Source organism: Leuciscus leuciscus, assembly GCF_965113295.1.
Source record: "Leuciscus leuciscus genome assembly, chromosome: 1".
Taxonomy (NCBI): Eukaryota; Metazoa; Chordata; class Actinopteri; order Cypriniformes; family Leuciscidae; genus Leuciscus; species Leuciscus leuciscus.
This window is the reverse complement of record NC_138725.1, coordinates 14,251,221-14,268,338: the sequence shown is the minus strand read 5'-3', so window position 1 is coordinate 14,268,338 and position 17,118 is coordinate 14,251,221. Positions and strand designations below refer to the sequence as shown.

The window sequence follows — 17,118 nt, the reverse complement described above, 5'->3', positions numbered from 1 at the left end:
GCTGCGGTATACAGTGTTTCCCACAGGATTTTGTGAGACTGTGGTGGGTGCAGACATCCCAACCTGCAAAAAGTCATTTCAGGGAGGTATCCCTATTCACCACAGAACATGACTTTACTTGTATACCGAAATACAGCTGAATATAATAGAACAATTAATGAATAAAATAACTATTTACATACACGCCAAATGTAGCCTACATGTAGGCCTAGGCCTATTTCCTATGCCTTTTGCTTTTTCTGCGCTTTGTTGCTGCTTGCTTCGCAGATTTGAGCAACTTTCCAGAAACCTCAACCTCATAGCACTCTGTGTCAATGAATTTGTTTATCTTGCAAGACATCAGATTCACAAGTGTTTGGTGAGACATCTGACTCCTAAATTCTGTCTTGATGTGACGCACAATGCTGAATGCCCTTTCCACATCACAGTTAGAATTTGGCAGCACCAGTAGCACCTTCATCAGCTGACAGATCTCCCTGAATCTCAACTGCCCTGAGCTCACAGATATTACTTTGGACAGCTTCCCCCAGAACTCATCGACTGGTAAATTCTTGTAATTTGGCACCAGTGCTTCCAGGTTAGTTGAGACATAATCCAGGATTTCTAAATGGAGTTGTTCTCTATGGAATGCCAACACTGCCAATATTAAAAATAAATAAATACATAAATAAATATACAAATAAATGTAAAAAAGAAAAAATAAATAAATATATATATAAATAAATATACATAGAAAAGCAAAAAAACGAAAATAAATAATTATTTATACATTTATTTCCTTATTTATGTATATATTTATTTTTTTCCATATTTATTTATTTATTCTTTTATTTATTTATACATTTATTCATTTATACATTTATTTATTTATACATTTATTTATTTTTACATTTATTTATTTATACATTTATGTATTTCTACATTTATTTATTTCTTCATTTATTTCTTCCTACATTTCTTCCACCGTAGGGTAATGAGGAGGGTGTGGTTTACCTCAGACATAGCAATCGAGCTCAGAGTAAGCGAAGGCGAAGGGTTGAGGCCACAGTGACACCCTGTGGCGAAATACAATAAGTATAGCTCACTGATATTGATGCGGTCTGTGACTGCGAGGTATATAAATCCTAAATCTTACTGTGTGACATGGATAGGCTACTCTTTATTCCGGACATGGCCGTAGAACATCGTTTGTCTGGATTTGTAAAATGTCCTGGCCTGGGCTAACAAACATGAAACAGGGACTCTGAAACGGAAGCGCTTGATATTTTCCATTTTTCGGTCAGAACTCACGGAAAGGAAGCAGGGCACAATAGGCTACAGCAGAGGTGGGCAAACTACGGCCCGCGGGCCACATACTGTTGGGCTGTTTAATCCGGCCCGTCGAGTGTTTAAAAAATTGTCTGAAGATCGCATTCATTTTGCCTCTTTCTTGCAATACTTTGCGTTTTATATATATTGCGTTGCAAATATTTGACAATCGGAATATCAGATATTTCATGCCATAGCTAACAAATGTAAAAAAGGAAAAATGACATAAAAGCAGATCATCATTCATTCAGCGCTGTTGTGGCTGCGGTGTGTCACGTAACAAGCTAGACGCGTCACCATGGAAACCAAACAGACAGCAACTTAAGCGCATAGATTTGGTGCACATTAATGTTTTTTTCTTTTTTTTGAAAACTCACAGAGAAAAAAATGTTTGGTAACCGCTTGCACACATGTTTAGTTTTTCCTTTGATTTGTCTGCTATTTATTTTTGCTACTCTGGATTTGTGGATGTATCCTCCTTTATCGCCCGGCTTTCTAACGTTACGCTCATCCCCTGTCTGCCATGTAAGTTACAGAACCCGGTTTTCTTCATTAAATGTTCTGATCTGCCTTTGCTTTTTATGTTTTATTCTACGGCCATGTCCGGAATAAAGAGTAGCCTATCCATGTCACACAGTAAGATTTAGAATTTATATACCTCGCAGTCACAGACCGCATCAATATCAGTGAGCTATACTTATTGTATTTCGCCACAGGGTGTCACTGTGGCCTCAACCCTTCGCCTTCGCTTACTCTGAGCTCGATTGCTATGTCTGAGGTAAACCACACCCTCCTCATTACCCTACGGTGGAAGAAATGTAGGAAGAAATAAATGAAGAAATAAATAAATGTAGAAATACATAAATGTATAAATAAATAAATGTAAAAATAAATAAATGTATAAATAAATAAATGTATAAATGAATAAATGTATAAATAAATAAAATAATAAATAAATAAATATGGAAAAAAATAAATATATACATAAATAAGGAAATAAATGTATAAATAATTATTTATTTTCGTTTTTTTGCTTTTCTATGTATATTTATTTATATATATATATTTATTTATTTTTTCTTTTTTACATTTATTTGTATATTTATTTATGTATTTATTTATTTTTAATATTGGCAGCTTTGGCATTCCATAGTTCTCTGGCATCTGCCTTCATCACATTTGGAAATCTCTCTGCCAAAGTCAAAATTTGCTCTGGTTCCACATCATCTTGGTTCTCTGGATTGACCACTGACAGATTTGTCAAGATTTGGTCTCTCATTGGGAACTTTTCTTTTACTTTTTGAAAGCTTCTGACATAGAATGCTCTGGCATCTTTGAAGAATTGCTTCGTCTTGTGAGTGGAGAGTGCTTCTTCACTTAGCAAATGCCTCCTCGCCAAGAACCCGACAAAAAGTTCCCTCTGTCCCTCTGTCTCCCTCTGTCATAGCGCTCCTGTGTCTAGATAGACTTAACTGATTAATTTGGTTCGGGAGAAGGGATAAAAAGGCCGGCCACACTGACAATTGATTGGTTGATTTGCCGAAACAGGCCAATCAGGATGCTCTCTGTCTTACAAGCGCTTGATGAGGCACACACGCACAAACACACACACACACACACACACACACACACACACACACACACACACACACACACACACACACACACACACACACACACACACACACACTCTCTGCCGTGCGCGCTACACGGTTTGGAACACAGTCTCTGTCTCGCATTCACGCTCTTGCTCGCTCACTCTAGATTCCGGATTTTAACTCATTTGCAGGCATCAATATGTGGGAGACTACCGGAACTTCCGGGAGACTTGGGATGTCTGTGGGTGGACATTGGTTCCTCTAAGACCATTTTGTACATTTGTACATTACATCATTGTACATTACATCAATCTGGTGTTTTTTGAGAGTTCAAAATGAAGAGCTCCAACCCATGTTCAGTGTGCAAAAGTCTGTATATTGACTTGTACCTGAACTTTAACGGGGGCTCTAAAGCTCATGCGCTAGACATGTGCAGATCAGCTCTAACTTCACCTGAATCTGTTGTTAAAAATAAATCCTAACAATAAAGCTCTAACCTATGATATTCTCTGATTTAGATATCTGATCATCACATTACAGTTATTACAATTCTCAGTGTTAAGCATTATGATATGGTAACAAATAAATAAATAAATATTTAAAATAAAAGCAAAATGACATTTCCTTAGCCTATAAACACAGGCTTTACTCCCTTCAAATTGCCTGCTGATTGCTGATTGACTGTGCTCATCAGCGACGTCAATGACAAAGCCTGCTGACTGTGTGTCACGATGACTGATTTTATGGAATACAAGCACACTTGATGTTTTGTTTAAGATTATAAAATGTAGATGTTTGAAAACCGCCGAACTGACCCCAAACCAGCCCAAACCCATTTTTACCTGCACAATCAAATTCAAAACCGCCTAATCTGGCAACACTGGCCCAGATGATGTCACTTCCTGGGTGTCGAGGATTAAGAAATTGTATTGAGGAAAATCATGTCAGATGTTTACAGTGAAATATGTAGGACACAGATAATGCTATTACAAATTGTTAATTTAAAACCAGTTAAAGCCGCGGTCAGTCTACACTTTGAGCATGTGAAATGTCTACACACACTGCAACGGTCGTGAAATGATGTCACACTCTGCAGTGTGTCTTTTATTACAAACACATATAACAAATAATTATCATTCCAAAAATATACAATCTACTATACTGCAAATATTTGTGTTTTTTCTCACAGCGAAATTCATTTGATCTTATGCTAGTTCACTTGTTCACTTGCTTTGGTCCGGACCAAATACTATGTTTATTTTTTTATTTTTTTGTGTGTGGTTCGCTGTGTTGCCAGTTGGATTTTAATGATGTGGCCCTCAAGGACATATTTAGGGTGCGTCTAAATGAGCGAGTGATGATGAGCTAAAAAATTCAAATGGTCCCTGGCCCAATACATTGACCAGGTCTTGTTGTTAAGTGGCTCATCGTTTACGGTGGGTTTTGCGGATGAGGAACCCCGCAACCCAACAGTGCCGTCTAAGCCTGAGTCTCTTCACGTCAAGCCTGAGTCACTTCACGTCACGCCTGCCGAGCCAGAGACTGTTCGGGTCACGTCTGCTGCCGCTGAGCCAGGGTCTGTCACGTTTTGGGTTTGTTCATGTCATGTTTCCATGTCTGTCATGTGATTCCCTGTTTGTCATGTGATCCTGCCATGTGTCTTGTCATTGGTTAATTGTCTGTTCATTGTTCACAGGTGTCTTGTCATTAGTCTGTGTATTTAAGCCCTCATGTTTGCCATGTGTCTTGGTCAAGTATTGTTTCCTGTATTCACTGTTTGTGAATCATTTTCATGTTCATGTTTTTGAGTTCATGCCACATGATGCTTTTGTTTTATGTTTTGATTTTCTTATTGAAATAAAGCTGCACTTGGGTTATCTTTACAACTTGCCTCCAGTGGATCACTTTACATATGGAGAAACTTTTGAGCACAATATGACCATATGGGGGAATGTAACTTTGTAGGCTAAAGTAACTTTGCTTTTCATTTGTTATTTAAAGCTCACTTGAAGTTCTTCAACACCACATGAAAACACTACTAGCCTAACTCGAAAAGTTTAAACATTATTAAAAACAAGTGAACAGTCTGTAATAAAATAAGAACAAATACACAAATTACAAGCAAATATAATAAAAAACCTACAAAGTCTAACAGTAATATTCAGGTATAGAAATTAAGTATAGTTTCATCTTTGTAAAAGCTGTATTTTGTTGTTTTATTAATATTAATAACACAGATAACAGTAGGAATATTAGGTGTCTGCTGTCACTTTAAGTCAGAATGCACGGACCGGAAAAAAATATGACATAACCGAGAGAATATTTGCCGAGACGGGCATTTACGTTTTTTAACATAATTTTGTATGCATGTGTCCGTTCAAGGGCAAGGAAACGCAAAAAAGGAATCAATTCTGTGTCCAAGTGCTGTCTGAAACACATCTCTCTCCGTCTCTCTCTCTCTCTCTCTGTGTGCGCTTCGGGGAGGGAAAGATAACATGTGAGTCCCAATTTTCGTCTTTACGTCTGCTTTTCAAATTGGGTGCCACTTTATATTAAAGCAACAACATGGAACTTTTCCTCTGCGGTCGCCCTACAGGTTGGAAGCGGAATTGTCCATTACCGCTGTCGTAAAATGATTTACGGTTACTGTATATGAAGCATGCAGGTTTTTTTTCATATGGGCAATGATAATATTATTAATCTTCCTCCTTTCATAATTTATACATATTTAGTAGACTAAACATTTTAACTCAAACATTTGCGATTTGCATGTCGATTGCAATGCTCAAATCTGAACGAGAATGATAGCGATAGCATCCTAACCATCTAAAACTAGCATGTTAGTGTCAGGCTCTGGCAGACGTCTCATTCAACCTATTGTAAGTCGATGTACCATCACAAGGGTCTTGGAAATATATTATGAAGGTTGAAAAACTACATGTTGTTACTTTAAGTGGCGTTAAGTACTATGTACTTACATCAAAAAATAAGTACAATGTACTTATTGTGTTCATGTTGTATTGTAAAACACTTTTGCTGCTATTGAGGTGTGATACAGGTAAGGTTAAGACAGGTGTGGTAGATTGGGTAGGTTTAAGGGTGAGTTAAGGTGTAAGGGAAGGGTAAACTGTGTAATTAGAAATGTAATTACATAAATTAATTACAACTGTAATTACATGCAGGAATTTTTTAAATGTAAGTACAATGTAAAAACATGTAGTTACACAATTAGTACATTGTATCAAATTATTAATTTCAAAGTAAGTACATAGTACTTAAAGTCACTTAATATAAAGTTGGACCAATTTAGCAGTTTATCCGCGAATCACATGCGTGCCGATCCGTGGGCCAGCTGGTCTGTATGGATCAACTGTGATCCGTTGCACCCCTAATGTATAGGCAATTCATCTCCCCAAATTACACAGTAAAAATCTGACCCTGTCAAAAAAGGTGTAGTACTTTCTGCAGTTGGGTCGGGTCATGTTCACACCTTAAACAACCATACCAGAGTTCGTTTGGATCCGGACCGAGACTACCTCTTCAGCCAGTACGGTTGTGCGGTCCGCACCCGAGTGAGATTGCTGTATTCACACCCGCCCAAAAGATCCGCACCAATGGGCGAAACAAAATTGAGTTCAATTCAATCGAACCAAACAAGACAGGTGTGAATACACCCTTATAAAAAGGCATAAAAATTATTGTAATATTTATAGCAGTTGTCTACTTTGTTACATCATAGTTGACATTTAAGTCCTTTCACTTCATATCTTACTTGGAATTGTTTTGATGCATTGAAAATTAAATGTCTTTTTCTCTTTCATTTCAGACCTGATGGAAGAGAGTGAGGAAAGTGAAGAACTGAGTGAAATAGAGGAGGAAAATCATGTCAAACCTGGAGAAAAACATTTGAGTCGCTCAAAGACAAGAAATACAATTGTAAAGTGTAGGGGTGGTGGTGGCGCAATGGATAAGACACATGCCTTTGGTGTGAGAGACCCGGGTTCGAATCCACTGTGAGACACCAATGTGTCCCTGAGCAAGACACTTAACCCCTAGTTGCTCCAGAGGCGTGCGACCTCTGACATATATAGCAATTGTAAGTCGCTTCGGATAAAAGCGTCAGCTAAATGAATAAATGTAAAAATGTAAATGTAAATGTAAAGAAAAGAAGAGACAATAAATCTTTCACCTGCACTCAGTGTGGAAAGAGTTTATCAAGCAAACAAAATCTTGTGTGTCACATGAGGATCCACACTGGAGAGAAGCCGTTCACATGCGTTCAGTGTGGGAAGAGTTTCACATGTGAAGACAGTTGTGCGATTCACATGAGAATTCACACTGGAGAGAAGCCGTTCACATGTGATCAATGTGGGAAGAGTTTCACACAATCAGGACACCTTAAAGAACACATGAAAATCCACACTGGAGAAAAGCCGTTCACATGTGATCAATGCGGAACGAGTTTCACACATAAACATACTCTTAATGTTCACATGAGGATCCACACCGGAGAGAAGCCGTTCTCATGTGATCAATGCGGCAAAACATTTTCTATTTCATCAGCCCTGAAGACACACCTGACAGTTCATATGAAGGAGAAGCCGCATTCATGTTCTGTGTGTGGAAAGAGTTTTTCACTCCTGCTATATTTACAAAGACATCAGAAAAGACATACTGGAGTGAGAGAGTACATGTGCTTTGAGTGTGAGAAGACTTTTACTACAGCGAACAGTTTGAAACTGCACCAGAGAATTCACACTGGAGAAAAACCTTACAAGTGTTCACACTGTGACGAGAGATTCAGTCGATCAAGAAGTCTGAAAACACATGAGATGATCCACACTGGAGAGAAACCTTACAAGTGTTCACACTGTGACAAGAGATTCAGTCAGTCAGAAAGTCAGAAAACACATGAGAGGATCCACACTGGAGAAAAACCTTACAAGTGTTCACACTGTGACAAGAGATTCAGTCGGTCAGGACATTTGAAAAGACATGAGATGATCCACACTGGAGAGAAACCTTACAAGTGTTCACACTGTGACAAGAGATTCAGTCGGTCAGGACATTTGAAAACACATGAGAGGATCCACACTGGAGAGAAGCCGCACACGTGTGATCAGTGCGGAAAGAGTTTCTCTTTTAAAAGTAACCTGAAGCGACACATGAAGATCCATGCAGTGGAGAAACCACATCAACACAGTCTGAGATCACGGTGAGTAGTTTATCTTTATGTGCTGAGAAACAAAATTTGAAATCTTGAAGTTAGTTTGGCTTGTGTGCTTTTCCTGTTGTAGCTCACCATTGTGAACTATATTTTTCTTATGCATTTAGTCCATAGATATTGGCACGATTGGTATATGTTTTCACACAGTGGCCCTTATTTACAATACGAGCGTACAACCGAAAATTTGGCACACTGTTGTTTCCATGCAAAAAATTGCCATTTATCAATATGGATGTGAGCAGTGGCTATGTTTAAATCTCACATCATGTCTCAGTTCCCTTTCAAGGGAACTCGCGATGCATCGATGCCGCTTTGGGAAGTCCCTGCGTGATTGTGTATGAAGCACATGTGTCAATTAGTCCAGTGGCGAGAGTGAACGTCACGGGCGGGTGACGTCATGACCAGGAAAGGATAAAAGCACATCCGGTTGGAACCGCGTTAGCTTCTGTGCCTCAGCAAGCGCTCTGTGTCAAACTGGTTCTGTGTGAAAAGATGGTCTGTCAACAGATTCATACATTTTTGCATAGCTTAGAGGCCAATCAGCTTGTGTCGTGTAGGAAACGATGTGATTGCTTACGGATCACATGTCAAGCCTGCGTCATCTAGAGTTTCATGACGAAACTAGTGACTTATAACACAAATCATCTTCATGACATTAAAATAGATCATAATCGTGCTCAGCAGTTGTTGACCGGATTTTATGAGATAAAAAATGACTGTTGAACTCATCAGTGATCTTGACTTTGAGCTTCACTTATCATTTCATGTTTGTTTCTCATTTGAAATCTCACTTGATTTAATGTTTCTTTTAGATGTGATGGACATGAACAAGAAAGGAAAAACAGAAGCCAAAAAATCTGTCTCCTGCCTTCAGTGTTAAAAAACACTTAATTCAAGTCTGAAGATTCACATGAGAGTTCACACTGGGAAGTCTAGTTTATCTTCCACTTCTACTCTTTCATGCAAATACAACATAAACTTTCATGGATCTTTTAAACTGGACGCTTCTCTTGAGATGATTTGGCTCTTATAAGTCAGTAAAGAGAGAGATTGGTCTCATTCGCTTTCACTTTTACTTATTTTTTTTTGTATTTGCTTCAAGTAATAATCGATTAAACTCATTACTCATTTTATCAGCAACTCATTGCTATCGTCCGTTTTTATTTTATGCTCATTCTGCTTGAATCAGGAATAATTTTAGTTCTGACCTCTTCTCTTTGTCTCACTGTGATTAAGAAGAGGATGTGATATGATGTGAAAGACACTAAAGGACTATGGTAATCAGGACGGCCAGAGGTGACGACATCAACGACCCGTTGATCACAGGCTAATCTAATCAACGTTTGCCCATTGTTCACCTCAACCCTCCATTCATGACACCAACTGCTAAACGACCATGGACTGGCCAAGGCCACCAAACCAGTTCTGGCTAGAACACAGTAGGAACAAAGAACCCTAAGAAACAGAAATGAAGTAATACATTGAAGAATATTAATTGCAATGTATAATATACAATGCCTCCAAACACCAACTTTTTCTTTATACACTTTGGCTTAGAACCACAAAAATGGACAGAAAACTGTAAGGAACATGTCCTACATATCTCCTTATTCACCCAGGGAACCGTTCACACACCGTGGAAACCACACAGGGAATAACAGCCAATGTAATTTCACCACTAACACAGAAATGGACATCTGGGTGATACCTCAACCAATTTACATCAAGTTTGGACTCTACGAGTTCAGAACACTGCCACAAGTACTTTGAGAAAGGTTTGGAAAGGAAATAAAGCATTTCCAAGGTTCTAAAGACACTGTTACATTTAGCTGTGTATTTTGGGACAATGTAACAAGCTCCACAGGGTGGAAAGGTGGGAAGTGATGGGAGGAATCATAATCGCCTCCCTAGTATTCGCCTCCTTAACTGGATGGAATAAAAGCGTTCCCAAGTGAAAACACCCTTGCTCCCAGTTTCTGACCTGACGAGGGAAGGAATAACTGTGCAACCAAGGTTTTACTCTTGCAAGTAAACCTTCACCGGACCTTCAAGCAGCTCAACCGCTTCTGCTGAGGACTTCAGCATTCAACGCTTGACCTGCACGACTCTTGGCTTTGTAACCTCTAGCCTGCAAAGGATCCTGCGGATCGACCACCACCTGACCTACAGTTCTCTGGATTACACAAGGACCAGTAGCGAACCTCCAGCACTCAGTGCGGTTCTGCAACTGTTGGAAAGCGATCCAGTTTACTCCCACTGTGAATGGAAAGATACCAGTGGAAGACGTAGCCCATCACAGGGACTGATCACCCGACCACGTGGAACGTAAATATAAGCTAACCAAACCTCTTCCCAAAGGCCTTGGCATTAGGTTGTTGCTATATGAGATTGCTATTTAAGTAGAGACTGTATCTAGGGTCATCATATGCAGATAGATACATTAGACACATTATCTGTATTCATAGTAAATGCTTCTCATTCCAGCATCTAGAAAGACCAAAACTGACTCCTCCATAGACTTCTAATTACCCATTCATTGATTCGCCCAATCTGTTGCTCATCTACTTAGCATTCATTGTCAAAGTCCATTTGTGTAGTTGTTTGTAGTTTCTGTTTGATTCCATTTTCTCAGTAGTTTAGTAATTTTTCATTAGTAGTTTAGTAATTTTGTATATCTTGTATCTCTTTGTCAATAAATTAATCTTTATTGCAAACTGTGTCATTCTTGTGTTGATAATCAGAGGCTCTACAAGCTTGCCAGAATCTCACTATATCCTTCAGATTGATCAGATGATGAACTTCCTATAATTTATATAATTCTATTCCTTTTAACAATCTTCCATGATTGTTTTTTATTGTCAAGGTGAAATTACTTTGCTGGTGCCCCGTAATATAGGAAGGAATCATCTGACACTCTCACATTCGCCTTAGGTGATACGTGACCAAAAACTCTCAATATTAATATTTAAGACCATAAACCACTACACTAATACATTATAGTTCTCTGCACACATGACTGACATTGAATGAGATTGCGGTCTGTCTACATTATTAACAGTTTCACCATTGATATCCAGTATCATATATGCATTTTAAAGAGTTTCTAGTCAGTTTGATGTTTCATTCACACCATGAGGCTTCATGAAGTTAGAACAATTACTATGAACTTTAAACAACATACAGTTTTTACAAAACAAACTGAAATGATTTCTGTCTCTATCTCAGCACAGTTTTACACATCCAGCAGAAAGAGAGCAGCTGGAATAAAGAGAAGTGGTGTGTAATCCTTGTTGGTTTTTGTGTGTGATTATGTTGATGTTTATAGATGTTTTTTCGTTGTGAACAGTATTTGGCCAATTTTTTTTCATCTACCGTTGATGCATATCTATCGGTTTTAGGCCTAATTCATATGTGGAAATAAATCAGATATAAATCAGATATGTGCCAATGCGACTGTCATGTTAACAGGCAGATCGGATTTTCTGAGGCATTAGGCAACATCTCCGCGGTTTAATGATGAGAGAAACCCTGAAGCGCGTCTGCAAAGGGACGGATAGCCCGACACATATCAAAGGTTGGCTTGCTCATCCTAAAATTTTGGACCCACTGCTTCTCGTTAAAGCCCGCCACAATACGCTCCTACCAGTCCTGAGATCTCTCTCCACACAATAACTGAAACATATGCACAGGCTGCAATGATGGCACTTTTCGTCCTCCTCCGCCTCATAATCATGGTGATGTTTGGCGAACTTCACATATATTGCAGAGCTGCTTCTCGTTAAAGCATCAATCAATTATGCGTTCATCCATCTGTGCAAGATAATGCCAGATGGCCTCGTTTACACTGCAGGTCTGGATGCTCAATTCTTATGTGTTGCATATATCTGATTTTTTTGACCATACTATCTGAAACATTACGCATCCTTAAAGCATACCTGTCAACACTCCCGTTTTTCCCGGGTTTCTCACGTTTTTTAGCCCTCTCTCCCGGACCCGTAATTTGCATGGCCCAAACTCCTCTATGAATAATCGTACCAATATGTTTCTCTAATGTTGACCAGTTGCCAGATTGTATTAAAGATGAACTAAGTAACTTTTTTACCTTAACCGAATAGCTTCGGAGTCATTGGAATGGTTATATTACTTATTTCGGGTTGAATGGTGGTCGTTTCGCACCCCCCTGGTGCCCGTGAGCGGAGAATCCGCACTTGCAACTTTGAGCCGGCGGGCCGGTGGCCGCCGCGTCAGGAAGTCTCGCGTGATATCAGGTCTCGCGATGTAAACAATTGCTTTACGGCCAAAAGAAATCTGCTAAAATGCTGTCATTATTGCGCTCCCTCATGCTGTTCGAACCCAAATGAAGAAGACGTTTTAAAGAATGTCCCATCTGCTTTGATGTCGTTGATCTACTAGCCTCTGGTGTCTGAGAATCGGCAACAATATTTTACAACAGTGTTGTCAAATATCTATTCCGAAGCTGTGGGGGGAGCTCTAGAGAAAAACCTGCGAGCAAAAATTGAGAATACAGCGAAGAAATCGCGAAACTACTGATCCCTGCTTTAAATGCATTATATTCACACAATCCACACATCATATACAATTTCACCCTGTTTTTCACCTCAACCTGGCAACCTATAACCCAGTTGCGCAGTCACGGAAAGTTTAAAGCCTTGTTTATACTTTCGCCTGGCTCCGCAGCGCGAGTCTCCGCACCTTCGCACTTGAGCTTCACCCGAAAGCGAGCCGATATAGACATGATGGCAGGTGAAGGCAGTTCCCCGCAAATAAACTGAAGTACAGTTGCAAATTTCAACAGTGTTGGATGCAACAATTTACGTGCATCTTACCCAGTCATATCGACAACCTCCACACTTTTTGTAAGGTGTGTCGCATTGATTTTAATGTAGGCCACGGTGGGAAAAATTATATTAGCCAGCACATTAAAACACAGCGGCACGATCGCGCAGAAGAGGCAAGTAAGGGCACACAGGTGATCTCATTCTTCATCACGAAAGGACAGGCAGAGTCAGAAAACGTGATGCAAGCCGAACTGAAGATGGCAATGTTGGTAGCGCAGAAAAATTTTCCATTTGCTTTTTGTGATGACTTCACTGCGAGTGTGGCAGGCATGTTCCCTGATTCTGCCATCGCCAGGAAATATTCCTCTGGAAAGACCAAAACAACTCAACTCATCAAGGGTAAGTTTATCTGATGATTAGTAGGTGAATGCTAGATTTACAGTGTGGCTGTGGTAATTGAGATTGGGCAACATAGTTTATATCCCTTATTACAAGTTATTACGTCCCAAACTGGACATTTGACCTCATCACATGCTTAAAGTCCCTGTAAAGGCAATTCTAAAAAAAAATTCTAAACACATTAGAAATGTTAGAAATGTTTTGCTAAAACATATTACAAAGACTGAATTGTGGAGTTAGACCGTTAAACAGTTTTTCACCATTGCTGTGTTCCGGATTTTTTGGGCGGGGCTAAAACGGGGGCTCGATGACGCACTGAAGCCCCTGAGCTCCTGGACACGCCCCTACTTGATGACGCACTGGAGCCCCTGACGCTGTCCCCTCCCCTAACAATATAAATAGAGCACATTCACATCGGTTTGCCGATCGCGAGTTTATATGATATCTATGGTTACTACAGCCTACAGTTTGCTAGCTAGCTATGCCTCATCACGGAAATGCATATAACCTGGATGCGATCACGTACAAAACAGATCAGTGTCCTTATTTAAATTTCCGAAAAACTAACGTATCACATCAACAAGAGGTGGATTAATTTTGTGAAGAGCCACCTTGATGGAGAGCTGAGGATCACCGCCAAAACCTGCCTCTGTAGTGATCATTTTACACGGGATAGTTTTATAAACTTTCGTCGGAGACAACTGGGATTCACTGATAGTCCGCTGTTACTGGTGAATGGGGCCGAGCCGACTATCTCCCGCCTCACCCTTTATCATCCCGTCGCGCCGACAACTGGTGCCATCGTTGGCAGTGCGTGCCCACCAATGAGTGTAAGTTGTTGCCTTGTGTGCTTATGTTATAATTATAGTAGGTAGTCCAGGCTCGAACATGTATGGCTTTGTAAAAACAATTAAGCTGCTAGGAGCATCCATTCCGGCTGTAGCGAGTGGGCGTGGTTTCAGCGCAGCCAGCGGACACGCCCCCAGCGTTTGAGAGCAGAGACTCCTGCTCATTTTTTCAAGATTTTGATAGCTTATTTTATGTACTTGCCGGCTTTTTTTTTCATTCAAATTTGGCTGGGTGGCTAATAACGCATTTTTCTGTGGTGTGACAAACTCAGAACACATTCTTAATTTTGACTTTACAGGGACTTTAAAAAAAACTAACTATCTATTTTTATGAACTATTATTATTTGGGTGCCATTGCTCCAGAGCTTGATGATGAGGTCACAAACATCTGCCGGTCTCAGCCATTTGAACTGTGATGAGTCAAACAACATGAAAAAAGAAAAAGAACTTGTCATACTTGCAAGAGTTTATGATGAGAATAATCTTGAGGTTGTCACCAAATTTATTGACATGCCAGTCTGCAATGTGGGCACAGCAGATAGTCTCTATGAGAAGCTGGCAACCTCATTGAGGTGAGTGTATTTACATAATGAGTACTGAGGACTTAAGGCTCAGTTGAATGTGTCAGTATGTATGTTTACAACAAATGATTTTGGCTGATTATCACAGTAATAGAGGAATCCCATGGGATAACCTGTTGGCCTTCAACTCTGACAACTGCAGTGTAATGAAAGGAAAGCACCATTCAGTCATCACAAAACTAAAAGCTAGTCAACCTTATGTCCAGGATGTGGGTTGCATATGCCACCTTGCCCAAGTTGCCACAGGCTGTGGCATCAAGGCCCCAGTCGAGGCCCCAGTCGAGGATTTACTTGTTGGTGTATATGGCCACTTTGACAAAAGGTGAGTATAAAAGAGGAAAGGTTTGACTGCCCTGTCTTGGTCATTTTAGTTAGAGTATGATGGATAAGTTTATCTTTTATTACAATGTTCTGAATAAATTCTACATTTCCCTTAATTCTGTTATCCCTATTTATTGTCATTGTTTGTGTTTCCTTGTACAGTGCAAAAAGATGTGAGCTGTATAAAGAGTTTGCTGAGTTTACAAACACACCCATACACAAAAGAAATGTATTTTAAGTATATTTTCAGAATACATTTTTGGTATATATGCAAATATTTGATATTGGCCCAATAAATATATTTTAGTTAAATATATGTAAATATATGTTTTTTTTTCACAAACAAACAGCTCATTTTCAATTTCTTTTTTAGATAGACCACTTCAGCCGTGGATGTACAGGTAGGAGAGCAGTGCTCTACTTCAACCACCCACATTATTCCTACCGGTCGGGGATCGAACCAGCAACCTTTCGGTTACAAGCCCAAAGCCCTAACCAGTAGGCCAATAAAAATAGGGAAAAACTCTGCATTCTGTATTGTTTCCTATAGGAAACAATACAGAATGCAGAGTTTTTCCCTATTTTTACAGAATTGAATACAGATATTTAATAGTGTGTGTATGCAGTGTTAGACACTGAGTTCTATCTATTGTTTAAGTGCACTTCACTGTTGGAGTGTCACTGCTATACTTGCATCATCAATATTGTGCATATTTTCAATATTTAAATGACTTCAGGAAAGATGTCAATAAAACAACAATAAATCTAATAATTGCACTTAGTGTTAGGTACATGCCACCTAATATGGCCTAATAGTCCTAGGAAAGCAACTATCTATTATTTTACATTGCAGTCATTTAAATGTAAGTACAGTATTTATAATAGCTGTGTGTCATAAAACAGTAGTGAAATATGGTAGCCTACTGTTGTGTACAGGGGAAAAGGTAGAGGAATTACTATGATCAAAATACATTTTCGACCCTTCTTTAGCAAGCTAAACATTTTCTGACCATATATGTTGTCATATATTTTACATTACATGTTATAAATGTAAATATATTTCACACTTATGTATATTTCACACATATATTTTTGTTATATTTCAGAATATATTTCAAAATGATAAATATAAGTGGACAACGTCTATGTATTTGGAATATGTGCCACATATATTTTGGACACTATAAAATATATTTATATATATTTCTTTTGTGTATGGGCAGACACACTGTAGCTGCTCAGATACTGCAGTACACGATGGCTCAGCCTCCACACCTGCATTGAAAGAGTGCTGAATCAATGGGCTGCTCTGCAGGCTTACTTCAACAGTCATGAGGATGAGAGGAGTGTTAAAATCAGGAACATGGCGGGCTACCTTGATGATCCGGAGATAAAATTCTATTTTCTCTTTCTGAGTGCCGCTCTTAAGCCATTGGTTGCATTCAACACTGCCTTCCCGGTAGGTAGGATGAAAGGTGGAGCCATTACAAAAAGTGTACATGTCTTTTTTATTTACATTTAATTTTTACCCATGTTTTAGGCAGAGGGAGTGATGATCCATAAGCTACACAGTGAGATGACAAGACTGGTCAAGAGATACTTGGGCTACATTGTTCCAGCTAGATTGATTGTGGATACTCCTGTCAGTGAGGTATTCTACAGACAAGAGCACCAGCTGACAAACGAGGATCTCTTCATTGGAGCTGAGGCCAGAGCATTCCTTGAAAATGAAGAATTCTCCTCCATGTCAGTGACAAGGATATATCAGTAAGTTGTAGCTTGTATAATAATCATACCTACATGCTTCATTTGTCTACCTTCATAGTTCCTGGTTAATATATTATGTGATTATGTGGCAATTATGTGGAAGTCATTGGGAAGATGCTGAAGGCCTTTCCCTTACAATCTCAGCTGCTTAAAGACCTGGAGCTACTGGACCCAGCATCTCGCCTGGATATCTCTCCTGAAACAGGTAAAAAGTATTGTAAGAATACTCATTCAGTACTTTCACGCGACCAAATTGAATATTTGTTGGA

The 17,118-nt window shown here is 39.3% G+C and overlaps 1 protein-coding gene across 2 annotated transcripts in view; it reads left to right on the top strand.

The window, feature by feature from the left end:
• LOC309500972 (uncharacterized protein) overlaps nt 1-11,902 on the top strand; it is an 87,899-nt gene extending 75,997 nt beyond the window's left edge. The window contains exons 3-5 of one of the 2 annotated variants that reach the window (XM_082172818.1): nt 6,733-6,848; nt 7,070-8,121; nt 8,946-11,902. In XM_082172818.1, the coding sequence (XP_082028944.1) occupies nt 6,733-6,848; nt 7,070-8,121; nt 8,946-9,024 (1,247 nt within the window). In that variant the 3' untranslated portion in view covers nt 9,025-11,902. Of the gene's footprint in view, nt 1-6,732; nt 6,859-7,069; nt 8,122-8,945 lie in introns of those variants that run through there. The other variant, XM_082172819.1, reaches the window with a different exon arrangement.
• Nucleotides 11,903-17,118: the final 5,216 nt, after the last annotated feature.